Raw genomic sequence first — 24,592 nt, 5'->3', positions numbered from 1 at the left:
AGTGGCATCTGTCACATGCATATGCAACCAAACCCCAGTGGGGAAGAAAGGTCTTAGTCGGCAGGACTGGGAGGGACCGATCGCGGTAGTGGTATAATCGTCTTGTGAATGTTAATGGGCAAGACCTTTTTTTCTAGTTCGTACAAAGAATGGTAGGCCCTCCAAATCGCGCAGCTTTCGCTGGCTGACCGGGGGTACAACGTCGCGGCATGGTAAACCAGAACCAGACAACACATAGGCTTCCCACAGCACGTGGCAGAAGCACTCACAGGGAATGGTACCTTCGGAACTCTTTTGGTCAGCTGACGTTTCGCGCGCGGTTGAAAATTCGAGTATAGGCAACCAGGTAGCCACTTTCAGTCGCTCAGTCACAACTGTTCCACGTACTGTAAATCACAGTGAATGCACTGAAGATTTTAGCTGCATCCTACATGCCATTGGCTGGGAGTTACTCACCAGAGGTTCCACGAAAAGTTTCCAGTCTACACTCCGACGTCAACGTTGTTTTATTAGGTAATCAATTAGGTAAGTAAGGGAAGCTCATTGTTCGACCCGCGGTACAACTTGAAACCCGAGTCAGACACAGCACGAATGCTAGCAATGTGTATGATGCAGTCGTCAGCTGTCTAGTGAATGAAATATTCGTATTTAATTCCGATTCGTACGTCTTCCTTCTCAAGGTTTCGATCGTTGGCATAGAAAAGATGATCACCATTTGGCCCGCGCAGCTTCCATTCATGCTGACCGTCTGAGGCCTCGGACCTCAACATCTCGACAACTCAGAAAATAAATTAACCAGCGTTTACTCAGGAGGGTGTTCCGTCATTATTAAACACGTGTAGAAAGGCCTGGACAGAAGGAGAAAACGAAACGAAACGATATAATCGGAGATGCAGCAATACACTGGCCACTGGGGGGTTTCATTGATCCATAGAGAGAAGATTGGCACTGCACTTCAGTCGGAGGCCAAAGAAGACACTCATTCACCAGCAGCGCTAACTACTGGATGACTGTGCACATGCCTGCCTCGGAGGCGGAATGAACTAAGAGTGTGCTTTCCATTTTGCACGGAAGGAATGCATTGGATCTCGCATCTAAAGCAGAAGAGGTCACTGGTGTGGTGCACTAGTAAGTTCAAGAGTCCTTACCACCTCCTGATATAATTCTAGTCCGCCGGTAATTTGTCCTAACCCAATTCTTGCATTACTTTGGAATGCGGCAATATTCTTGACGCGAGTGGCAGCCTCCGCCAAAACCCCCGCTGCGTTGAGGAGCACAAACCACCAATCTATGAGCAAATTCATGCCATCAATGGCCGGCACCAGTGTGTCGGTAACTCTGTGCAGGTGCATCATTGCATCATGCCGCGCTTTTACCTTTCCACCAAAACGAGCCAATATTCCATCGGCCTTGGCGTGGTTCACCAGTTCCCACGTCATATTCTTACATTGGCTCAACACCTTTTACTGTCAATCGTCGTTCTCAAGTCAAGTAAACTGATACTGACCGTTTCCAAGCCCATTTGCGCATCTCTCAAATTTCCACGGATAGCCTTGAAGAGGTGTTGATAATTCTTCGTAAGCACTTGCAGTTCTGTTTCGTTCTCGGTCTCCAATATGGATCTAGCCAACAGCACTCCCTGCTCGGCGCCTCTGATGCTACTTTCCACGGCGCGAGCAAGAATAGCGAGACCAGACCGCATACGGTCTGATATATGCGGGGAAACCAACCTGCGATCTCCCGATCTTGCCCAAAGTATGAGTACATCTGCGTATTGGAACATTCCAGTGTAATACATACGAGACAAATTCATGAAGCCTGACACAATCAAATATAAAATTGGGACGAGGTGGAGAGAATGGAACAATTTGAACGGATGTGGCTGGCCGGTTGTCACTGATTACTATGAGCTTGATGAAGCACTTACTTGAAGAGGGGTACTCACATAGAAATGGTGTCATTCAGCTGGAGATCAGTCAGTGTCACGTCCTTCATCACTGTTCCGACATACCGGAATTTGTTTAACCTGGCTGGCGATATCCAGCATATTCGGCCGCAACGAGGGATCATGTTCCCAGCACGAACGACATATTTTCCACCAACTGTCCGTCATCCGAAAGCACGTGGAATCGCTACTTGGACGGGATGGCATACGTCCTTCAGCTATTTGGGACATAACCCTTGAACATTGCTTGATGTCGTGGAACGGCGGTTGCCTTGTGAACAATTCCTGCCGACGCTCACTAAACAAGTTGTATGTTTAGTGACTGCATAAGTAACATACCAGCGCTGTCATCCCAAAGGCCCATACATCCATCTCAGCGGTTAAGCTTGGCTGGTCAAATCCTTCGGGAGCTGTCCAGTTCATCGAGCTTTGGTTGGTGGCATTTGTACCCATGGTGAACACCAGACTGATGAGGAAAGGAAGACCGAAATCAGTCAGCAGGGCGCGACCGTCATCAGAGATAAGGACATTGCTCTGCCACCATATTAAATCCCCAATGGTCAGTCGTGCACTGATGAGCACTCACGCCTTTTAAATCACCATGGTAAATAGGTGGATGATGGTTATGGAGGTATTGGAGGCCGTTCGCTATGTCTACTAGCTTGGCCGTGTTAGTGAAACGGGACACTCACGATGTCTGTCAAAACCTACTAGTGGGCGTGGATCGACAGCTGTGTCTTGGACAAAATCATGGACGTTTCCCTTTTCCATCCACGGAAATACCAAAGATATGGTAAAATCAAACTTGAACGTGATTCCTAGTAATGAACGAATGTTTTCGTGATTGAGTTTGGACCACGTATCAACTTCGCGAAGGACACGCTAAGTATGAAATATATATCAATCAGAACATAACTCAGCGACAATGCTCATTGTTTGAAATACCCTGATAGCCCAATCTTGTGCTGGGGGACTTGACCGGACGGACTTGATCGCCACATTGATTCCCTTGGAAGGAATAACGCCGCGAAATACAGTGGCATAACGACCACGCAAGACAGGTCCATCCAGGTGCTCTTCAATTTCCTCAAACACACTAATATCGAACTGAGACACTTGTTGAATTACTTTCGTAAGCGGCGACTGGTGTTTCTCCGGTAAACAGTAGGGCTTTACGAATCAATCATCCCACGTACAGTGGCTCGTTGGGCTGGACCACCGAGTGTACCAGCGACAGATTCGGAAGTAGTCTGACGAGAGAATGGAGTCAGAAGGATAGAGGGTTCGATTAGTGACATGCCTGTTCGATCATGTCCACAACTTGAGACATAGGAGGCCGCAAAGACGGTGTGGTGTTCCAGCACAAACAACATAGATTCCACCACTCGTCCGTCATGCGCGACCACGTACAATCATCAGAAGGACGACAGGGTAACCGACGATTCAGGATACGAACTAACACGCGTATGTGATGGCCGGTCTCATGGAATGGCTTTTTCCGAGTAAATAATTCCTGAAAATTACAGGTGTGATCAGCAGGTGTCATTTGTATAGTACGATGAGCGTACAAGTGCTGTCATGCCGAATGACCACACGTCCCCTGCGGGTGTCATCACAGCGTTACCTTCTGTGTCCAACAACTCAGGGGCCATCCAGTTGAGTGAGCCTCCGCATCGCTCATGGTCAGCCATGCTGAAGGAGGAATTAACAAGGTAGGAGAGGCCGAAGTCAGTAAGAAGGGCATGCCCCTCATCAGATATTAGGACATTGAGCTATCACATGGGTGTTCAAAAAGTGGATATGCCAGATCGGAAAACTTACGCCTTTCAGGTCACCGTGATACACAGGGCATGGGGAACGGTTATGAAGGTAATCTAAACCTCGAGCGATCCCCAAAAGCTGAGAAAATTATACAGCGCCTCCTCAAGTAGTGGACACACTCGACGTACCAGGGGACGGGGATCTACCTTTGGATCCTGCACATAATCATGTGCATTACCATTGGACATCCATTTCGATATGATGGATATAGTACTATCGAGTTTGGTAGTGATTCCGAGTAATGGCAGAACATTGGGATGCATGAGCTTGGACCACACATGGACCTCACGTAAGATAGTCTTGACAAGTTGGTCAGCATAATGATCTGGTGATCGCGACAAGATGCAAGAAACCTTGGGCACTGTACTGTCACCCCTATGTGCGAAACGAAATGTTTTCACGGCCACAAATGTTCCCTCTGGTCGGAGCCTCCCCTTGTAGACAATGGCATCTCCACCTATGAAATATTCCTTTGTGTCTCGATCAACCTGGCCATTCAGGTCAATGGCAAAACGAGATGCTCGCTCCGAAAGCTGTTGGAGATGATGCTCGAAGTCTGGGTTATCCTGCAAGCGTCCATCATGGTTCGGCAATCTCATGGTAGTGCCAAGACGTACATTTTCCTTCCAGTCGTTGCTACATAGAGTCATCGACCTGGATGGTGGCCCTTCGTAAGTAGAGTCTATTCCAATCATACTACTCGAAGGAAGGCTGATCTACTTGAGTGAGCTCAAACCAGGCGAGAGGAAGAATCGACCACGTGTGATTGGCTCGACAACCCTTTGCCGCAAGTTGGCCAGGCAAAACACCTCCCCTCAATCTCCCACATAGCTTTTAGTTCTAACACACCGGCGGACATCATAAAGACCTGCGCGAAGCATGATTCTACTTGGCCTACAAGCTATGTTCTGCTTTGATGGCACCGTGATCGGCAGTCCAAAATATAGGCAAACGGGACACTCGAAGTAGTCCTACATGGACCTGTTGCCATGAATAACAGCTGAAAGGTGACATCGAGGGCGTGCAATCAACGAGTCGAAACTGATGGACAGGTCTATTTTCGACCAGTATTGGTCGTATGCAACCACACCCCAGCGGGCGAAATGCATGTGTAATGCGATCACCCGTCACGGGCTGAACTGGGGTTTTCTGTGTATGTGCATGGACGGTGCAAGCTTAGTCGTATAAGTCCTCAGTCGGCGGGACTGAGAGGGACCAGACGCGGGAACGCTACAATCATCTTGTGAACGTTGATGGGGAAGAACGTGTGAAGTCAAACCCTTATAAATGAGGACGGTAATATGGCCTCGTGGCTTTTGCTGGCCGACTGGGAGTGCGACGTTGTGGGACGGTAAACCAAAACCGGACAACATTCAGTGGCATATAGCCTAGCTTCGCAAAGCGCCGGCAGAATTCGCAGGGAAAGGCACCGATGTATAAGAAGTTTTTTAGGTCAGTGGCTGACTTTTCACGTGCAGTTGAAAAAATCGAGTGGGCGGAAGTCTAGTTCGACCGCAATTATGATACATATTCAATCTCACCGTCCAGAAAAATAGAGATTACTACATCCTTGGCGCCTGTCGGAAAGGGATGTCGTTTCTGGTTGTATACCCTTGTGGATAACTTCGCCGGCGCCAAGTTCATCAGCAAAGCTGACGCCCGCGAAGTCCAGTCCGCACTCGGCATGTATTGACCATACCCTGCGGGAACTGCTGCCGTAGGAAGGTCCACGGCTAAAGAACAGTTCCCTAAATCAGGCCATTGATAAATGGTGAATGCCTTGCTTTCGACTCCATCACCATGACTCTGCGGTTACTTGAAATTTGATTTTAGAATCGGACCCAACTTGTACAGATTCATGGTTTGTAAACAGCCGTGATATGAGGGGACCACAAATCTAGAAAGGACCATTGAGGAGCCCAAAGAAAGCAAAGACGAGGAGTGTACTTGGGAAACCTATATCCACAGCGCTGGTGAGATCAAGTAAGAGGGGCGGGGAGGGGGAGAAGAACTAGCGTGAGTGATATAATACTAGTGTGTAGCTCAGGTCAATAGCGCAGAGTGCACCGGCTTCTCCGGCCTGAATCTCACTGAGCATTGTAGTACAGTGGTAAGCGCAGCTCGTCTATTTGAATGCAGGCGAGAGTATCCGCAAGCAATCAATCAAAACAAAGACCAGCGCATACGACCACACCACGATGCGAGATTTCAGGCGGCAAGCCACGGCATTGGCCACTCAGGCTCTTCCATTCCCAAGTATTCTATGAAAGGCGGATAGAAGCCTGAGTGACTCCAGTCAACAAGCTATAAAGGTCCGCTCGAATCTAGAATCATATTTCGCGTGCTAGGTCTTGATTTGTCAGAACGTGTTTGCGAGGTGGAGAGAGCAAAAGTTGTAGGGAGGGTAGGCAGTTGGACGGCCGGGCTTTCATGAGCCACCAGTTCGAGATAGTCGCAGAAAAGAGAAGGCGAAGCGTGTGGTATAGGGTCCATTGACCCCTTGGATCCATTCCAAGCGTATCTAGCCGGAGTGTAAGCTTCCAGTTGTCTGCAAAGCGACGGAGCGCAGAACAGATACGAACGACCTGAGCTGCCACGCGATGCCCGCAGTCCGAGATGCGGCCATAGCTGCTCCAGGGTCTCTCCATGTATACGTTCCATGACTGATGAAGTGGTCCTCTTCTCGAAGGCGTACTATACGGTGTATGGCGGGCACGTTGACACCAATTGAGCGTGTCTTCTCCATCGTGTCGGTTTCGTCGCGGTAAATCCTCGGGTCATGGAACTAACTTTGCCGCCAGGTGATGTGAAAGAACACGGTTTAATTCCACGCGTGTGGTGGTGAGATAAAGTGACCGGTCAAAATGATACATATACGACTTCTTCGTCAGTATATGTGTCGAGCAAGGCTTCGTTGAACTTCGAGTCTGGCTTGGAAGATGCCATGCTGGTAGCGATACCTGGTTAGTGCACGAAGAAATGAAGGACACTAGACCAGAAATTGATAGTGTTTGCTTTTTTTGGGTGGCTTGTTAGTCTCGTACATACTGTCGTTCGTTGCGGAGTTCTCACCATTGTAACGGACCGAGTAACAGCAGGACGTAGCCGCAGCATTATGCGAGCAAATTTTTCGCAAGCCTGCTACTCTACAATCCACCCCCCTACCAGACTATTGTGGTGGAAAGAATGAACGCAGGATAATCTACATGTCACACAACTAGTTCTCCGCAGTGTTCGGGGATATCAGTTCAGGGTGTCTCTTTCGCCATTCGTCGAGGCCCTTTTCAAATAGTTTGTTATCTACACCCAGTCCTTCGGGTACAAGAATGAACGTTACACCTTGATGCGATGAAGATGGTCTGCAAGTCAGAAAGTTGTTAAAACACAGGAAACTGACGCACCGAGTGTTTCAACATTCCGGTTCCTCCTCTCATCGTCGAAGAAAAGCTACAAGCAGATTCATGTCAGCATAGCTTGTCAAACTCAGACATAACTTTGCCCACACCCGAATTCATGGAAGAGGGAAGATGCATGTGGGAATGAGCATTATCAGAGAGACACGCACCATCTCACTGTATGGTAAACCAGTCTTCTTGTGCAGCGCCTCGAAATGCACCTTCTTATCGGTAGGGTATATTTCAAGCTGGTCAAAAAATTTGATGGCAGGCGTCGTCGTCGATTTCCAACTCGGAGTATCACTCGACCCATTGCGTGCAGTAGGTGGTAGGGTATCGGTATCCATGCCATTGGGTATCCTGATGAGCCTCAAAGCCTCCATTGCCCTAAGATTATTACAGCGTCAATTAATTGCGTCTTTAGGCTTATGACATTCGTGGTATGGAACCAGCCGATAGTCAGACAGGAGCGCAAAAATGGCACCTACAATTTGGGAACAGGCGTCCGCGAACACGCTGCAACTGTGACGCCTGCATTTCTTAATTTTCGCAAAATCCCCGGCACATCCCGATAGAACTCAATGGTATTTGGGCTGGTCCTCCTGCCGTAGTAGATGTCGGCGGTGGAGCTGTCGTAAACAGTTCCCGTAGCAGGATCCTGTCGGATGGGTGGTGTAATGTGAAAGTCAACCCAGAAGTCCCATAGCGTGTAACTGCGGAGGCACTCAGTCAAATCTATTGTCTGTCAGAATAGCAACTCACTCTAGATCAAAGGCGATGAGCTTGGGTAGACGTGATCCTGCACTCATCTGTGCACCGGCTCCAACAGCTTGACGCCGTGCAGGTTAAGCAGTCTTTTGATTATGTCATCCATTTGCCCCAGAGCTTGATCAGCCCAGAGGCGGTACCGAGGATGCCGTTGGCCTTGATACTACCGAGCTCACGCACGCTCACGTTTCGTAGGCCCGGTCATGATCATACGAGTAAATGCACATGAAATGCAAAGAAATCAAGTCCTGCCGCAGTTTGTTAATCCACCTCTGCGGCAATGACATCACCAACCACCCCCTGGCACCAGTGCATCCATAAATTCACATGCAAGGGGCACACCAAACTTCTCCCAGTCACATTTTCGATTCTCGAAGATGGAAAACCCAGAGCAAGACCTCCCTAGAATCGTGCATTTACTCACTTCCTCCAAAGCTGCAGTTGTTCTCCATGAGACTATCAAGCGGTACTACACTCCAGACGCGTCCCTCCGCCACCCGCTCAGCATTGTTGAGTCTGGTCCAACCTCCCGAGATAAGGTGTTGGGCGTGTACGAGTGGTATCGTGTCATGAGTCCTGGAACAGTAGCTACGATCAATGAGTTCGGTGAGTACATGATGCTTGTATCTTCATGTCTCGTCTCTTCATACCTGCACTATAATCGACTCTACACCGTAGTATATGACAAGGAAAGCAAAATTGCGTATCTTGATGTTTCTCAAACCTTCAAGCTTCGGCTCGTTCCCTCCCCGGTCAGACCCTCTCGGTGGGTTCCGATATGTATCATGTCACAAAGAATCCGCTGACTCTGGTAACTAGACTCGTAACCCGCCTCAAACTCGTAGAACAGGACAAACTTCTGTATATCAAGGACCAAGAGGACTTCTTCCATCCAGATGTATGCATACGTTGGTCAGGTTCTCTGAACGATATTCACATATACGACCTTGACAGGATATGATGAAATACACTTTTCCATCATTGGCCCCTATCGTCACACTCTCCCTTCGATCCGCAGCAATTGGAGCGTGGTTGGCATCAAAACTCTATCTCAGAATCAGTATGGCATGGCTCGCCATATTCGGAATTAGTAATGATGTGCAAGAAGGACACATGACGGAGGCCATGTCCGAAGCACAGCATGTTCTCACCACAAATAACAACGACGAGAGGCTCAAAGGTGTATACTATGGACGGTGGTAGTCGGGGAGGCCTAGGACAGTCGGGCATGTATGTGACCTGCGCGGTCTGTTCACCGCTATCTAGTGGCTTGACGCATAAATTAAATAAATAGTGTTAAGTCTACAATACAGAATGTCTAGCTACTATAAAGTCTATTCCTCAGACAAAGAACTGTCTGATTGCATTATGTAGACCCAGGGGCTTGATATGTGTACCCTAATTCTGTCCCTGACACGATCTGTACAGGGTCGCTGCCGAAAGGCTCTAGCGCACTAACAGTCGTGCTAACGAAAAATCTGGTTATTCCCCCAGCACTATCGGTCTGTTCGAGAATGGGTGATGGCTGGGTATAATTCCACGTGAAGGGAACGAAGTCTGTATGAGAACAGCCGGACATTTGTGCTTCGGTAACGGTGGAGTTTATCTGCGAAACCGACAGGAGGTTGCTGTTTGTGCCTGCATAAATAGTGTAGGGTTCGAATCCGGTATTGCGCGACTCAGCACGCCCAAGGTAGAAGGAATTATAGACTTGGTTGGCAGCTAAGATAAGATCAACATGCTTTCAGATAGAGACGGGTCTCTTACCGCTTGTGTCCGGGGCACGGGAACTCTCGTAGATGAACGAGTCTGTATATTGCGTTCCCACGGAGCGGAAGTTGAGTATCGCATAGCTGACCGCAAGGGATTGCACGGGCTTCGTCGCGAACATGTGCGATAGTATAGATCGCGCGAGAAGTGGCACGTTTTCACCCCATGGGAATTGCACCGAGCCTATATTACTAACCAGAAGAGTCAGCAGAAGTGGTTGGAATGAACAACGAATTCCTCACCTGCGACCACGCGTCACTGGTATATTAGAATATAGATTTTTGGTCAACTGCCCGGAGACCCCGCCTGCGTATGGCGAGAAACTATCTAGCATTATCCTGGAGTCGATATAGTCAATTTTGGGGAGGAAGGGTCAGAGTAATGACGCTACGTACGATTCGGTTGCGATTGATGCGGTTAATCCGTTTAAGTTCAGGGATGTGTTAAACCAGGTTCTACTATCGTCCCACGTGAGGGTATTCTGTCCGATCGAAATTGAATACAGTGGGGAATCGGTAAAAGCGAGTATTTGCCCCGTGATACGTGTATCATACGTCGTTCCATTATCGAACGCGGCGGAAAACTCGAATGTGGCATTAGAAGGTTTAGATGAATGAGAAGCAGGGTCGCCTTGTATCCACCGCAGGTTCAACAGAACACCCGTCTGGTAAAGTGTTAGGTCCCACCGCTCCCAACCAACCGATCCACCAGAACTAATCTTGGGGAGTGTGTCTGTAGCGGCACCCGTGGGTCGCGAAGTAAGTGTCCCAGAGCAATTGTTGTAAACTTGAGTGGTGGTCGACCCAAAGCTACCTTGGGATACGGGCTGGGCGAAAGCCGGGAGGGATAAGATCAGAGCCGGCACTAGCAATAGAGAGAGCATTTTGATACAGCGGTGGATTCGTGAGCTCTAGAAAAAGTGAATGTGCGACATGCAATTGTTGCCTGCATTTATGTATCATTCAGAAAGCTGGTTACGCACTGGACGGATAATTAAGTTATCATTCCTGAAGCCCTCTTGACATCGCTTTGCGCCCCAGGAACTCGAAATCGTCCCTGGCATGAGTAAAAGAACCTATAGTACCGGCGGAGACAGCACTTCGGCACACAAGTCGTCATTTGGATTACAGAATCCGGCAATGACACGCGACCGCGGAGGCAGAGTTCCTACATGTGCATAGCACCCATCCCGTATCCCGGAGACCAAACCGGGTGAGGGAGACAGTCCATTGCAGCAAGCACAGAACGACCGCCGGCGGTGCGTGTCAAGACCTGTCAAGACCCCTGAGCATCAGTGGCCAGGCCAGCATGGTTCCTTAGGCAGGACCACTTTTCCACGGCTGTTCAATTGTGGCGAAGGGGTCAGCAAGCAATTTAATCAATCACGCTGAAACGAGCATATGCAATACCCCCCTGGTGACCTGCTGGACGGGATGACAGATAGATGGTCCTTCAAGCTGTGAAACTAGCCGAGGGGAATACCAATCCATACCAACCTCCATTTGGAAGTGACTGGTCGTAGGGCTCCCTCCGCGCTCGCCAAGGCACTCATTGGCGGCTAATGAGAGGGCTCGCTCACGCGCAGAAGAGCAAATTCGTTGTATAGTGGTTCTTCAGCTTTGTCCGTCGATTGCCCTGACCGCGTGCAACCGGCTGCAGTCAGTTCGGGAATCGGCACATGACAACATGACAACACGCAGGAACGCACAGTTCAGCGGCGCGATATTACGTAATGAACTGTCACTGACGCACATGTACTACAAATTCCCACTTTAGGACTGCTTGCCTGTGGTAGGTAGCCGACCAGGGAATAAGATGCGGGTGTGAAACAAATGGATACAATTGTTGAAACGACGGTGCAACTGGGCCAGCGATGCGATGCACTGTCGGGCTTAGGGAAAGTTCTAGCTGCAAATCCGAGGATTCATCAGTCTCCGGAGCAACAGCCAACCGGCATATGAGATGTATCTTGCGCGACAAGGGCCCGACAGTAGTGGGTGTTGCGGACAGTGCGGTAATTTAGCAGGGCGCGGGAACTGTCCTGCACCCCTATTCAAACTGATTCGGAGACCAGACAAGACAACGGTACCTGTCTTTTGAGTACAGACTTCCGGTGAGATGGCTATCACGGCAACTTGTGCTGGACCTGTTTCGATGCCCTTGATACTCCCGGCGGTCTTGGCGGAGCGACTACTGCACAGTGCAGTGGGGATTGTGAGTCACTGAAGGAACAAGACACGCAATCCGGCACTCTATCCCGGTCTACCTGTCCTTGAGATTGCAAATGGTTCAGTTGAGGGCGCATCACCTTATTAATGTGAGAGGAACAAAAAAAAAAAAAATAGGAAAAAGAAACTGAATGCCCAAAAGGGTTTCGGGCTCGAGACGGCTGGTGTCGTTGGGCGATTCATGATCAGGAAGCAAACAACGAACGTGATATAAAACCGGAGGCGATACCTTCGGAAGCAAACGCACAGTCGTCTGCAAGCGATGCTAGCACAGCAGCCTGTGTTGCAACTCCTTGATACTCACAGAGCCACCGTCGCACAACGCCGACGGAAGACTGCGGTAGCCAGGAGGAGCCGAAGAGATAGGTGGGTGAAGACGTGCACACAACACACCTCTAAGTAAAGGGAGGTAGTGATGGCGAAGAGTAACAAGGCGGCCATTGGAGGCTGAGCAGCATATGTAGATAAACTGAACCAGAACTGCGGGTACATGTAAGTAAAACGTCAGGGCCCCAAGGGGCACGTATCGAACTCACCTCAGCGTTGACGTCGAGGGACAACGACTGAAGTTGAAGTACTGAAGTGTAAACAAGTGTAAAGTATCGTACAAGTGCACCGTGAACACAGCACGTGACCGTTGTATGGTATGAGTGTATCATATATTCCGGGACATCAGGGGGACAAGGAATGGTGGAATCACGATCACGACCAGTCAGTGACAGGTTTAAACCATCTATTCGCTTACTGATGGAGGCGTGAACGGGAGATGGAAATAGATGGAAATAAATAGGCATGCCATTGTGCTTTCGTATGGAACACAGGGCCTGCAGCCCGTGGGTCATGCTCCGACCAAGATTTCTGGGTCACTAATTCAGTGAACCCTGGAGGGGTGGAAGAAGCGAGCAAAATATCTCTGTGAATGTCCCACACACTCCTAATTCAGTGTCTATAAACCGGCCACTCTGTGGGTAACAGGCACATTTAACGGAATCATGCCCAACATGCGTGCGGCGACCCGGCTTTTGGTCTCCTACGCCAGACCCGATCGATGGTAGCACACGTTGCGGTCCCACCTACACCACCACACACGAGGAGGAACGTCTAACATGAATGAAGACTCCTTGCGCAGGCGAGAAGCTGCCTCCACTACTGAGTTTCTCGTGGGACTGCGCTAGAGTTGTGCCTGTGAATATCCTACACACACCTAGTCCAGTTGGCGACTCTGCGGGTTACAGCCGCATATAATGCAACCATGCTCGACATGCGTGCAGCGACCCGGCTTTTTCTTTCCTACGCCAGAGCCGATCGATGGTAGGACGCATTGCGGTCCCACCTACACCACCATGCACGAAGAAGAACGTTAAACATGAACGAGGGTTTCTTGCGCAGACGAGACGCTGCCTCCATCACTGAGTTTCTCGCGTGGATGGGCTAGAGCCCTCCTGCTAAAGATGAGAGTATCGCGACGAGATTGTGCGTATCTGTTGTCTAATGAGGGATATCCGCCATTTGCAGTGTGCACTGATATAGGGTTGGATTGAAGCTGTAAGCATGGAGAGAAACTGCCGCGCGTCTACTTCTGAGGCGTAAGCATGACGAAAGCACTGTGCGTGTGCGTGAAGGAGTCCTGGCGCAAACCTTGAATTACGTGCTGCTGCTTGCAGCTTGAATCTTATCTTTGAATCCTGTAACGTTGTAATGAAACTTTAAAGGAGTTTGGGCTGAACGATAGACCCTTTACCCTGAGAGGTGCATGGTACGACGTTCATCCGCGAACCCTGCGGCGTTTGTACTGTGTCCACGGGGTGGAACGATGGACAAGCGCAAGAACATAAACGCCGTGAATCTCGATGTTGCAGGGAGCATAAACTTGCTGGAGGTTGTGATGGTCTTGATGAGATCAGAGTTGCGTACGTGAATCGAATGCTCCGTCCGTCTGTAAAGCCAATATCGTGCTCCGATTGAAGGCAAAAGGCGGAAGGACGAGCCGATAGCAAAATTCACGCACGAAAGTGATTAGCCCCTGATCGAACGTTCCGGACGAACATGATACACAGTCGTTGACTCAGGTTAAGAGTCCGCAAGTGTGAATGACTCCACGATCGTATCTTGACGCGGACACTATCAGCAAACCATTCACCGTACTCCCAGCGCGCAGCAGAAGAGAGCTTTCGCGATTGGTTCGGCGGCTTGTCATATTGAACTTTCCTACCTGCACTACACCGCCGATTTGTTCGTGACTGAGCTCTGATATGAAAGATAGTGTTATCGTGGACTGTAAATATTCTTTTCGGATTGACGTGTGGGGAGATGCGCGTTTAGAGGAGATTGTATTACCCGGGCTAGATGCGGCTCCTAGCTAAACGGAGATACCTCCCAGTGATCGTAAGCGGCTCACTGGGTTTATCTGGGCCTTAGAACTTGCAGGTCGGACGACCGAGGACATACGATGGGAGGACATCTGGCGATCCGTGATTGGGAGAGCAATGTAGTCTTGCACAAACAATCATCTAATTTCTTGAGAGAATCAGCGGCGAGGGCGATCTCATCAAACACCTTCTGATTCATGTTCGGCACTGGGTGGACTTGCGGATAGAAGGTTCCAAGCACTTTCTTCAGGGGCTAAATCAGACGGACGTTAAGACTGTGACCGATCAGTTCTTAGTGAGGAGCAAAACAAAGCTTCGCCTAAGAGTCCGGGCAGCAATCCTATTGGAGGAAGAAGCATTCATGGAAGGGAAAAGCCGAAATGACGCGAGTGAATCCAGGATAACGTATGACGAGAAGATAACCACTAGCAAACTGTGAGCGTTATGATATTCGGAAAGGGCAGGGAATGGAATGATATGGAATCTGGATGAAACAGGTCGATGGATGGGGAATAACGGGACTGCGCCAACCGGTATCGTACGTGCTCGAGGGCAGGGCATGTGAGGGGGACATAAAGCCCTTGAGTTGAGGATGGTAAGCCAGTAACCAACAGATTCCCTCCCACCGACTTACACGCACCTACCCTGCTCGAAAACGTACCCTTTCTCGAACTTAGAGACGACATGCCCGCACCCAAGAAACAGGTAAAGACCGGTTCGTCATTTCCATTTGCCGCGTTGGCCATCCAAGATTAACGGGGGTCGACATTTTGTGCCCGTTGCATCCGTAGGCGCACCTGCTGTCAACGGTGCCAAGGCAGTACCACCAGCTAAGGCCGCATCGCCACCCACCGTATGTGATTGTGTCTAGAACCTTCAATGAAGCTGACGCCCGACTCCTTGGAAGACCACCACCACACCCGCGGCTGGTGCACCCAAGTCGAAGGTAGCTTCCGGTGCCGGTGGTGCCAAGGCACCCAAGAAGAAGTGAGCTCCTCACTCAACACGAATTCCGGGCTCGGGAGGATGCCAGAGGTGTTCTAAAGATTTCTTCGACTAAGCATTAAAGGGATGTCACGATCACTTTTTTTGTTCGTATTGGTATGTTACTGCAAATTCTGTCACTGATGTGGGGTATCACTGTTTGAAACTGTAATATGGCTGAAGCAAACGTACTAATACCTTCTTCCTGTCATGACTGCCAGTCTCCAGTTGTTGATTTAGCGGATCTAAAACTTCAGAGGTCCTCTGAGGGAGAGACGGTAGTGTGAGTAGACATCCCTTCCCAGGAAGAGCTTCAACATGTCCAGATCTACTGGTGGTGACATGCATCCGACTCCTCCGCCGAGCTAGGACGAGGCAAGGGTGACAGTGAAAGCGAGTCAAGGTCACTCAAGAGAGAACCCGCACATCCGGTACTTACAAAAGCGAATTGCGACGTGGGTGAGGAAGGTCGCATTAATGTTAGTAACCGGTGGTTCAGGAGTTCCAAGAAGGGAGCCGCCTGTCGAAATGCGACCTTTCCGGGGACTTCGGAGTGTCACCGCGTCACCGTCCAGCGGCATCGGTGGCCCACTAGGTCAACCTAGTTCTTGTATCCGGCTACCATATGTACAACTTGCCACGTTTTTTCGTAGTTGCACGCTGTCGAAGAAGGTGGCACACCCACCATTCTCCTCAAATGTAGGCAAATTTGTCGTGCAATAGAGTACCTACTCCTGTAGTCAGAGCCGTTCAAGGCTGAGGGTAGGTTCGGAGAGACATTTGCATTGTTGGGCGGTGTTCGTTTGCTAACCCACGGTGTTACAAATGAGCAAACCTACCCGCGTATGATCGAAGGTACCCCGTCGTCTCGTAGTAGCAGGGTGATATGCCGTTAAGCAATGAGTAACTGCTGGGAGCACACCAAGTATACATGATCACGGTGTAGTGCATTGGTTGGGGTGCGATGACACGTGTCGTACAGCCTAACGATTCTTGAAGTAATCCATGAGAAGGACGTGCAAACCCTCACTCTAGTCCTTAACGACGACACAGGAGCACCCGACGACCTTGCGTGGGTTTCCCTCCTTGTCGATCTTGCACAGACCGACCCAAGTACCGAGGGTCTTGGCGTCACCAACTTTAATCAAGTTGATCTTTTGTGCTTCAGAGCTGCATTAGTACTTCGATCTCCGACTCGGGACCCCCCGGTTTCCTTGGCGCTTTCCGGTGAATTGCTTACATAATGGAATATTTGATGCACAAGGCAAGCGGCCCAATCTAGTCTACATTCAGAGACAAGGCGTCTCTTTCCTCTCTCCCTCACCAAACGCTGGCCCAGTCGCTGGCCCTTTATACCCGCTCAGAATTTTTCCCTTTTTCTTACGCAGGTGTCCACTAGGATATATAGCCGCGAGGGTCGACCCGACCTTACATTAGTCCAAACAACTCATACCCCCTACTACCGTACCATAATGGCACCGACATGTCCATCCTCGAACACGCAATCTGTCGATCAGAGCAGCTTTTGGAGCTCAGGGAACACAAACTGGGATGCCCATAGGATTGGTTGGGCAGTTGCAGGCGGCTGCGCGGCGGTGGTACGTCGTCAACCCTTTTTCGCGTGCTGGACTGGCTGCCTGCATATATGACCCGTTTCCCTACTGATTGTCCGTTTGGCTGTCACATCGACGTGTAGACGCTGATCATTTCCTGTGTGTCTATTTTGCAACACTGTCGGTGAGTGGTGCCCGTGTTTTCTGCGTGGATGGAAGACGACGGTCGTATTACGTAGCAACTACAATAAACCGAGCGAACAGCGCCAAGTGTAAGTGATATCCTGTAGCTTTCAAGGGACACATCGGTTATCCGGCTTGCATACCAGCCTACGGGTGTTATACATGCCTCTGGTTTACGCAATCATCTCGTTCTTTTCCTATCGGTACTTCCGCAGTTATACATATTACAGCCTCGTGGAGTCAGGTTTGTTGCAATGGTCTTTTAATGGGCTTTAGTTGATGTTTGTTTGCAGCATACGAGGTAAGAATGCTGGTGCAGCGTGTACATATGGTGTTGACTTGCCGCAGGCAGTTACCCTTAGTGCTTTCCTGTACGTATACGTTCTTCTTGTCATCATCAAGTTGATTGATCATTCACTTTTGAGGCTGTTGTTGATCGAGTATGTCGCGGACACAGCATCGGGCCGTGACGCATTGAAGGCTATGGAACGCAAAGACAAACGGCCATTGCCATTCCCAGTGAGTTCATTGCACGAATATGACACGTGCAGCAAGGTTTCACGTGGTTGCATAGTTCTGTTGTTGGAGATTCCGTCCGACAAAGGTTGACACAATTTTACTCGCACATTGCTGACTTGAGTCTGACTACATTTTTAATAGCCCTATTTCATGTACACAGTCAAGGTGCGCACCGCTAGGTCCTACGTCTAGTTACTCGCTTAGCTCTCTGTAGTGGTCCGTTCTGCAATATGTGATAATACGTCCAGGTAATTTTGGGAGATTTGCATTCCCATTACGCTTACAGACGCGGGCGGGTAGCATGTTCTATTGCTGGCATAATTTGCGAAGCATTCAATGTCCTCTGCGAGTCGGCGGGGTACAGCATCTACTACGCGAATGTCTACTTGGAAGTGATCGACTTCATCAGCATAAGGTATTCTTACTGTCCTTCAGATGTCCTGCAACTTCATTTCCGCGCTCGCCAGCGTCGCCCTTTACGGCCTGATCCTCTTCTATGCGCTTACCAAGGACGAGCTCGCTGGTCGACGGCCCCTCTCAAAGTTTTTAGCAATCAAGCTGATCGTGATGTTCACGTTCTACCAATCATTTGTTGTGAGCATTTATAAGAATTCGTTCTACCACTTTCTCAGTCCACTTCACAGATTAGCTGGCTCGAAGGAAGCGTGATTAAGGGTGAGTCGTCGCCTTTAGCATTGCTGCAACCCTTGAATTCACCTCTATATTAGCAACTGAGTATTGGACCGAGACGAACATTGCCGATGGTCTAAATGCACTGGCAATATGCATTGAGGTAGCGTGGATGATGCGCGCGTTTCCCGTGATTTCAATCCTTCGTTTGCAGATGGTCTTCTTTTCCGCATTCATGATGTGGGCGTACACTGCCAACGAGTACAAGATCGAGGGTGCGCCAAAGACCAGAATATGGCGACCTTTATGGGATAGGTATGGGTTACTCTCCATTCATATTTAGTTATTGCACTGACACTTTTCTGCCAGTATCAACTATAGTGCGTATTGCAGAATTCCAATGAATGGTCTGGCTAAATTTTCAACAGAGGACTTCGCCGTTGAAATCGTAGGCTCTCTCAAGTTCTTCGTCGACTACATCCGTGGGAAGCCTTCGACACACTCGGGGCGCCGCGCTGATGCCGAGTTCGTGAACAACCACAACAAAAGGATGGACTTCGGTCAGGCGTTCGGTGTGGAGGGTAGCACTTACCCACGGCAACCTAGGAAGTCGACCGCGGGCGGAGGCGGAGACGGTGAGTCTCGCGCTATCCGTCCTCGATCGAGCTACGACGAAGAGGTCCGTCTAGCACCATACCCCATCAGCAGCGACTCAAACCTCAGTGATCACCCGAATCAGGTTGGTGTGTGAGTTGTGGATGTTTCCTTACCCCTCATGGACTTGGCTACTAGGTCATCGATGGAGAGCTGTAGGTGTAGTATACAGTCCAAGGGCGAGCGTTTCTTCTTGTTGCATGACGTTTTTGGAATTTCTCCATGTGGCCATACTCATACCACACTCGGGCACTGCAATATTGTTGCCCATGTGTAATTTTTTATGTGATCTGTTTATGTTTATGTTGACGTTGAGAGAAACGAAGGCTAAAAGTTGTTAGCGCTCATTTCCCAAGCGTTCTATCCAAGGCGGCCGAAGAGAACAGCTTTAGCATTGACTTTTTGGCGTAACTTGGCACTTGTTTGTGATCGTCCATTGTACTCGGACGACGACTATTTCCGTCAAAAGCGGGGGGTAGTGATCGATCGACTGCTCAATTTCACCTTGTAAATCGAGAGGTTCCTTGTTCGCGATGACTGTACCAAGGTTCACACGTACCAATAGTTGTTCCTTGAAGGGTTTAGCTAGTATCACAGTGGGATTCGCTTAGACCCATAAGCTGTCACGACCGCCAAAAAAAACAAGTATTTTTATGTAAGGATATGTAAGCTTGCTACGGGGGACACAGCTGTTTTGAAGAGGTTAAGTTCTACACACCTTGCTAAACCATCTGAACCTGTTCTACTGTGTTGCTTGAAGTTCGCCCTAGCGTCCTTGTTGAACTTCAACAAAGGTATGGTACGTATGTAGTGAAGAGCACGGCCCCCAATTGTCGACATCGACATCATCGGATCTTTGGACAGAGTTGGGCTGCTCACTGCCAATGCATAAATACCAGCCATTGGGACACCGGTGAGTCACAATTTGAATCCTCTATCCTACTCTATCCGATCGACAAATGACTTCTACCTCTAAGACACTGCTTATTTTCTGCGATGGTTCCGGTGAAGACGGTACTCTGACGAACTGGAATGGTACACCTCCTCTCCTTGTTGACTCTCTTCACCTTCACTTCGTCTAAATCTTCAACTATTGCTAGGATGGCCAAACTATACAGCTCCTCAGACTGCCACGAATGTTCTCCGCTTGTGTAAGTGAGAGCTTGACTGCCATCGGATGGTGGATGTCCGTCTCACCCTTGGTATGCAGCGCGGGCAGTACGACAGTATACTACTAGGTATGTCGTCAGGCTGCAAGACCAAGATTGACATTCATAAATACTGATGTGTTCGTGTGTGTGTGTGTGTGTGTTAGCGGAAGCAATCGCAAGCAGCAGCTCGTCCTCTACATGAGCGGCGTAGGTTCGGAAGCAGACTTCGAAGGCAATCTGGTTGGGTCGATTCAGTGTTGAGTACCCTCCAACAACTGGAATTTGCACAAACTAACATCATCATCGTAATGATCCTTGTAGTGTTGACCGGTACTGCTGTTGGTTAGTTTTTGTTTGTACTTAATCTCCTTTGTTGGAAACGCTGAACAAAATCCTCAGCAAGCAAGATTCGGGATGCGTATGCATTCCTTGCCCAGAACTTTGAGGAGGGAGATGAGATATGCCTTTTCGGGTAAGATACCGTTCGATCTCACACGTCTCTCTCGTGTTGACGGATCCGTCTAGGTTCTCCAGGTATTCATGTTCGTTTCTATGTGTCCATCGGATTATCGAGCGCCTTTCACAGGGGAGCCTATACGGTCAGGAAATTGGCTGGTCTAATTGTCAGTTGTCTTTCTCCTGCAAGATCGTTGCGTTGTATAACTTGAAGGCATTTATTGAAGGACCGCATTGGACTGCTGACAAGAGAGAACCTCGGAAACTTGTTCACGATCTGGAGCCAACTCGTCAGACATCAAACACCTACAATTCCGGCTGACATACGCAAGACTAGGATCAAGTGAGTACACGGGTTCTTAGTATCGCCACGTCGCTGATGTATAAACATGTTTCAATAAAGATGCGTGGGTGTTTGGGATACTGTCGGGGCCATTCTTAATACCGTGGACGCACTTGGCATCAAGGATACCAGTCTTCCGCCTACGGTCGACATTGCGCTTCATGCGGTGTCGTTGCAAGATAACAGAGACATGTTCCTACCCACCCTATGGGAAACGCCGGCGGATGGTCTGCCCGCAAACCAGATCTTGAAACAGGGATGTTGATATCATTTGCCACTGCAATATCAATTTCAAAAACAACTAATATGATGGCAATCTTACAGGTGTGGTTCCCTGGCGCCCATTCTGACGTTGGCGGGGGATACAAAAAGCAGCACCTCTCTGATCTGGCTTTGTTTTGGATGGTGGTGCGTAATAATGAATTTGGGATAGGTTTCAAGGATCTTGTAACCTAACGAACGATGGTGCACAGGGAGAGATCAAGTCGTTCATCGAGGTCGACACCGATCTCATCGCGAAAGGCATGCATCCGAGAGTCGATCCATGGGGAACGTCGCAGCCCCATAATGCATACCGCCTGCTCAATCCCAAAGCGAAGAGCATGGTTCGCCCAATGGCTCGCTTACATGGTCCTCATTGGCAGATCATCCGGGATGGTGTATTCCACGAGAGCCTTAAACATGCACCTGCGGACCTCGAACATCCAGAACATATGATCACTCCAAAATGTCTCAAGGATCGCTTCGGTGAATCGTGGGAGCCGAGTTATGCTCCGCTCAATGAATTCGAGAGGCATTGCAGGGATAACTGGGTCAGCCTTAGGTACAGTACGTATCGTGTCTACCACTCCTTTCCTTATATTGGCGTGGTTGACGTTCCCTTTCTATTCGAAGGATCCTGCTATCGATGAAGCGAGTCCGACCGTTTCGTTTAAGGGCCTATCTGATCTATTTGCTTCGGTAAGGTGAAATCTCACTGGCCTTCTGGAACTGCTCATCGCCAGTTGCTATACAGTGGAAATCAGAAGCTGTCGTTTCGAGTATCATTGCTCTTCGCTCGCTTGACGGAAAATACATGAAGGTCTCCACTGACGAAGGCAGCATTGCATTCCACGACCAGCATGTCGACGATAATGCCAAATTTGCGTTGATAAACTTGGACAACGGAAAAATAAGTTTGAAAGGTAGATGGATCGGATGACTTTTGAGCTTGCACTTTGTTTAACGTCATGCCACTTGTGCAGGTCCCAACGGGAAACTCCTGAACATGTCCCATCCTAACGACCACGTCATGTGCATTGGGACTGAGGGAGGCGTTGAATTTGAAGTCGTCCATCTGGGTGCAAATTGTATCGCTCTGACCATCCCCACATACCACGAAGGGGGTGCAAAAACCAGATTTTTGTCGAGCGGCGTCGGGCGCGAACCTTGCAGTGGTTCGCTCGTCGTCACGGATGACATGGAGGGTCCTTCTTGCTGCTTTGTTGTCCAGACTTTGGCCTGAGGAGTCCTTGTCCACCCCTATCCCGACGTCTCTAACTACATACATATGGACTTACCGCTGGTTGGTATATTACAGGCGGCTGAATATTTCGCTGGAGGTAGTTTGGCCTAATTGACACTTCCATAGTAATACTGGTTGCTAGACGTCTGCACGCCCAAATATGGATATGAATTGACAGCGAGCACAGCGAAACGAAACGTGCTGCGGAGGACTGACAGGGACTCAGTTGGTGGACGCACGATATCCTGAGTACCGTACCATGCAGGTTCCACGTCGTCGACGTCGACCAGCAGCCCCCTTAGTGTGAGGGGAGTCTTGTGCCTTGTTTTTCCTTTTGTCGTGACACTTTTCGTATCAGTTTTGATGTCATAGCTGAGTTCGAAATGGAGACAACAGAGCTCTGGGCACCCGTCGTCCGTCGTCGCTGTCCACGTCGCATTCGCCTGCTCGCCTCTGCTTGTGTCCTCTCCTTTCCACTGTCTTTCCTTCCCCAAACCGCTCTCAGCGGACGCTCTTTACTTCACACTAGGCGGGTTTTGGCCCCGAGATAACAACAACAACAACAAAAATATCAACCGCGCTTATCTGTCCATATGTCTAAGAGAGGTTTCGCTCATGTTCGCGTCGGGCACGCTGGTGCCTGCCCACAACATCAACAAGCGTGACTGTATGTGTTCCTTGGTCGCAGGAGCAGTCTAGGGGGCGTCTCATCCAGGTTTTTTTTTAGCATGCACGACTGGTGGTTTCTATACGAATCCCACTACGGGCATGACCGTGTCCAGCAGTGACAACTTCAACATATCCTGGGACACCTCTTGCTTGGCCGGTACATCGGCTGTAGATATATACCTCATCGCCCCGTCTCTGACCAACAGCCGCATCCACGAGTGGCAAAATGTCAACTTCGGTCTAGGCAGCTACCAGACTCAGTTAGAACCCAAGTGGTGGAACGACTCTTCCTCCATCCAGCTCCAGCTGTCCATCGTAACGTCCGGAACGCAACCTTTCCTCAGCCCTCTTCCAGCAGGCCCCGTTTTCACTGCAACTTATACCGCACCAACCTCAGGCTCTACTCCAGCGAGTGCTGATTTGTCCACCCCAAATACCGTCACTTATGTCAACAACTTCCCTACTCCCAGTTCTCTCACCAGTGGAAAGATCGCTGCTGGCGTGCTCATTCCCCTCTTATTTATCGGTCTTGGCGTCGCATATTACATCAAGATGAGTCGTATCAAAGCGAAAGAGAAGAGCCATCGCTTCTCTCAGGCAATCGACACGCGCATGTCGACCATCTCGTCAGACTGGAAATCCATGTCTGCAGCTGGTGCATCCGCTGCTATACGGAACAGCATCGCCGTCCCCGGCGGTGCCCGTACTTCCTCCGCGTTCTCGTTCGGATCTATCCGCCCAATTAGCACTGTCGCGATCGAGGGCGAAACAGGCGCTGAAAGGACGAGTGCGGATGGCGACACTGCTGTTCCTAACATGTCACAGCTTCGTCCGGGGCTTCGTACCTCCGCGTTCGGCGAACGGGTATCCAGGGTTTCGTTCGCCGCAGATGTTCGCCCGTCTATCGAGTCCCGTCGTACAGTCGCCAGTCGTGCCTTCCACGTCGGACATGTCCCTCCTGTGCCTACGCGTCAGGATTCCGATGATTTGTCTCCGGTACAGACCCAGGGTGCATTCTCTCTGACTCCGGAAGATATTACGGCTCGTATATCTGGTGAGACTTCTTCACAGGCTCGCCCCAGCATGGACGAAGTGTGGCCGTCCCTTTCGAGTAAGTATATCTCTTCATTTACTAGCTATCCTGAGTTGCTTATTCTTATTTCGTTGCCAGTGATGCGCACGGGCAATGACGATACGGATGCAGGTGACGATTACCTCCTCCCTTCTCAAGCGCCGGTCGAGATGCCACTACCCCCCACGCCTGTTCATGCGGCACCGACATCGCCTATTGGGATGGTACCCATGTCTGCCAGCGTCATGTCACCCGATGAGATGTTGCGCGCCTATGCCGAACGCAAGATGGCGTCTCCTCCCGGAAGTCCTGTTGCGTTCCCTGCAGCCACTCTCAGCTATAATTCGCGGGGACCGAGGTCTCTTTACTCTCCAAGTAGGGCAGAGCCAGCTTTCCCTAGCCCTACCCACATCAAGCAAGGTAGCGGCGAGAGTGTCATGCAGACGGCCTACAGCGGCCTACGTTGAGAACGAGGCCCCATCGGTTGGCTCGGCCAACTAGAGTCCTTGTCCAGTGATTCGGTTTCTGTCCACGATGGTTTTTTTTCTTGGTTACGTTTGCGATTACAACACAAAAGT

At 49.8% G+C, this 24,592-nt stretch overlaps 8 protein-coding genes across 8 annotated transcripts; 5 read left to right on the top strand and 3 right to left on the bottom strand.

Annotated features, from left to right (window-relative positions):
- Positions 1 to 570: 570 nt before the first annotated feature.
- On the bottom strand, positions 571 to 4,531 carry F5J12DRAFT_826244 (kinase-like domain-containing protein). Its single transcript, XM_051745505.1, has 18 exons — positions 4,384 to 4,531; positions 4,120 to 4,332; positions 3,895 to 4,065; positions 3,767 to 3,844; positions 3,514 to 3,717; positions 3,246 to 3,458; positions 3,142 to 3,195; positions 2,891 to 3,088; positions 2,657 to 2,827; positions 2,532 to 2,606; positions 2,285 to 2,479; positions 2,012 to 2,230; positions 1,946 to 1,965; positions 1,801 to 1,896; positions 1,508 to 1,745; positions 1,244 to 1,460; positions 729 to 1,128; positions 571 to 661 (listed from the first exon to the last, which is right to left on the bottom strand). The coding sequence occupies exons 1-17, from the start codon at positions 4,459 to 4,461 to the stop codon at positions 980 to 982; spliced, it is 2,589 nt and encodes an 862-aa protein (XP_051600883.1). The 5' UTR covers positions 4,462 to 4,531; the 3' UTR covers positions 571 to 661; positions 729 to 979.
- Positions 4,532 to 6,901: 2,370 nt separating this feature from the next.
- Positions 6,902 to 8,017, bottom strand: F5J12DRAFT_826228 (magnesium-dependent phosphatase-1). The gene is made up of 5 exons (XM_051745504.1): positions 7,924 to 8,017; positions 7,650 to 7,874; positions 7,332 to 7,548; positions 7,168 to 7,213; positions 6,902 to 7,105 (listed from the first exon to the last, which is right to left on the bottom strand). The coding sequence occupies exons 1-5, from the start codon at positions 7,968 to 7,970 to the stop codon at positions 6,984 to 6,986; spliced, it is 657 nt and encodes a 218-aa protein (XP_051600882.1). The 5' UTR covers positions 7,971 to 8,017; the 3' UTR covers positions 6,902 to 6,983.
- A 274-nt stretch (positions 8,018 to 8,291) lies between these two features.
- F5J12DRAFT_697334 (uncharacterized protein) lies at positions 8,292 to 8,952 on the top strand (the record flags this gene model as incomplete). The annotated part of the gene is made up of 4 exons (XM_051740451.1): positions 8,292 to 8,535; positions 8,608 to 8,695; positions 8,749 to 8,827; positions 8,884 to 8,952. Coding segments are annotated over 4 exons (480 nt in total), but the record flags the coding sequence as incomplete, so codon positions are not given.
- A 343-nt stretch (positions 8,953 to 9,295) lies between these two features.
- On the bottom strand, positions 9,296 to 10,582 carry F5J12DRAFT_891996 (uncharacterized protein; the record flags this gene model as incomplete). The annotated part of the gene is made up of 4 exons (XM_051747534.1): positions 9,296 to 9,651; positions 9,697 to 9,890; positions 9,942 to 10,037; positions 10,095 to 10,582. The coding sequence occupies 4 exons, from the start codon at positions 10,580 to 10,582 to the stop codon at positions 9,296 to 9,298; spliced, it is 1,134 nt and encodes a 377-aa protein (XP_051600880.1).
- A 6,001-nt stretch (positions 10,583 to 16,583) lies between these two features.
- On the top strand, positions 16,584 to 19,102 carry F5J12DRAFT_826196 (organic solute transporter Ostalpha-domain-containing protein). The gene is made up of 18 exons (XM_051745503.1): positions 16,584 to 16,878; positions 16,977 to 17,017; positions 17,073 to 17,105; positions 17,163 to 17,260; positions 17,310 to 17,317; positions 17,365 to 17,387; positions 17,442 to 17,535; positions 17,591 to 17,620; positions 17,677 to 17,700; positions 17,750 to 17,783; positions 17,836 to 17,950; positions 18,003 to 18,129; positions 18,180 to 18,210; positions 18,264 to 18,328; positions 18,380 to 18,480; positions 18,535 to 18,545; positions 18,594 to 18,844; positions 18,905 to 19,102. The coding sequence occupies exons 1-18, from the start codon at positions 16,753 to 16,755 to the stop codon at positions 18,914 to 18,916; spliced, it is 1,224 nt and encodes a 407-aa protein (XP_051600879.1). The 5' UTR covers positions 16,584 to 16,752; the 3' UTR covers positions 18,917 to 19,102.
- A 647-nt stretch (positions 19,103 to 19,749) lies between these two features.
- Positions 19,750 to 21,888, top strand: F5J12DRAFT_826183 (uncharacterized protein). The gene is made up of 12 exons (XM_051745502.1): positions 19,750 to 19,854; positions 19,920 to 19,970; positions 20,030 to 20,057; positions 20,135 to 20,226; positions 20,292 to 20,312; positions 20,370 to 20,442; positions 20,545 to 20,593; positions 20,654 to 20,769; positions 20,830 to 20,996; positions 21,026 to 21,177; positions 21,243 to 21,581; positions 21,664 to 21,888. The coding sequence occupies exons 1-12, from the start codon at positions 19,779 to 19,781 to the stop codon at positions 21,736 to 21,738; spliced, it is 1,239 nt and encodes a 412-aa protein (XP_051600878.1). The 5' UTR covers positions 19,750 to 19,778; the 3' UTR covers positions 21,739 to 21,888.
- F5J12DRAFT_719290 (uncharacterized protein) lies at positions 21,803 to 22,273 on the top strand (the record flags this gene model as incomplete). Its single annotated transcript, XM_051741162.1, has 2 exons — positions 21,803 to 21,953; positions 22,014 to 22,273. Coding segments are annotated over 2 exons (411 nt in total), but the record flags the coding sequence as incomplete, so codon positions are not given.
- Positions 22,274 to 22,866: 593 nt separating this feature from the next.
- F5J12DRAFT_905198 (uncharacterized protein) lies at positions 22,867 to 24,481 on the top strand (the record flags this gene model as incomplete). Its single annotated transcript, XM_051748630.1, has 4 exons — positions 22,867 to 22,934; positions 22,962 to 22,966; positions 23,001 to 23,987; positions 24,114 to 24,481. The coding sequence occupies 4 exons, from the start codon at positions 22,867 to 22,869 to the stop codon at positions 24,479 to 24,481; spliced, it is 1,428 nt and encodes a 475-aa protein (XP_051600876.1).
- Positions 24,482 to 24,592: the final 111 nt, after the last annotated feature.

The sequence above is a fragment of the Pisolithus orientalis genome, assembly GCF_024613125.1.
Source record: "Pisolithus orientalis strain OTSU chromosome Unknown F5J12scaffold_11, whole genome shotgun sequence".
NCBI lineage: Eukaryota > Fungi > Basidiomycota > Agaricomycetes > Boletales > Pisolithaceae > Pisolithus > Pisolithus orientalis.
Note: the sequence above shows the minus strand (reverse complement) of the source record. Positions and strands in the feature narration are given on the sequence as shown.

Coding starts and splice junctions, on each gene's coding strand:
- F5J12DRAFT_826183 (XM_051745502.1), top strand. CDS start 19,779: ATGACTTCTACCTCTAAGACACTGCTTATTTTCTGCGATGGTTCCGGT. Junction 19,971..20,029: donor CACGAATGTTCTCCGCTTGT/GTAAGTGAGAGC, acceptor CTTGGTATGCAG/CGCGGGCAGTACGACAGTAT. Junction 20,997..21,025: donor ATGGGAAACGCCGGCGGATG/GTCTGCCCGCAA, acceptor ATCTTGAAACAG/GGATGTTGATATCATTTGCC.
- F5J12DRAFT_826196 (XM_051745503.1), top strand. CDS start 16,753: ATGGCACCGACATGTCCATCCTCGAACACGCAATCTGTCGATCAGAGC. Junction 17,018..17,072: donor TCTATTTTGCAACACTGTCG/GTGAGTGGTGCC, acceptor CGTATTACGTAG/CAACTACAATAAACCGAGCG. Junction 17,621..17,676: donor GGAGATTCCGTCCGACAAAG/GTTGACACAATT, acceptor CATTTTTAATAG/CCCTATTTCATGTACACAGT.
- F5J12DRAFT_826228 (XM_051745504.1), bottom strand. CDS start 7,970: ATGAGTGCAGGATCACGTCTACCCAAGCTCATCGCCTTTGATCTAGA. Junction 7,875..7,923: donor CTCATCGCCTTTGATCTAGA/GTGAGTTGCTAT, acceptor GTGCCTCCGCAG/TTACACGCTATGGGACTTCT. Junction 7,214..7,331: donor GTTTACCATACAGTGAGATG/GTGCGTGTCTCT, acceptor ATCTGCTTGTAG/CTTTTCTTCGACGATGAGAG.
- F5J12DRAFT_826244 (XM_051745505.1), bottom strand. CDS start 4,461: ATGATTGGAATAGACTCTACTTACGAAGGGCCACCATCCAGGTCGATG. Junction 3,459..3,513: donor CATTCGGCATGACAGCACTT/GTACGCTCATCG, acceptor TGTAATTTTCAG/GAATTATTTACTCGGAAAAA. Junction 1,461..1,507: donor CGCAAATGGGCTTGGAAACG/GTCAGTATCAGT, acceptor TGACAGTAAAAG/GTGTTGAGCCAATGTAAGAA.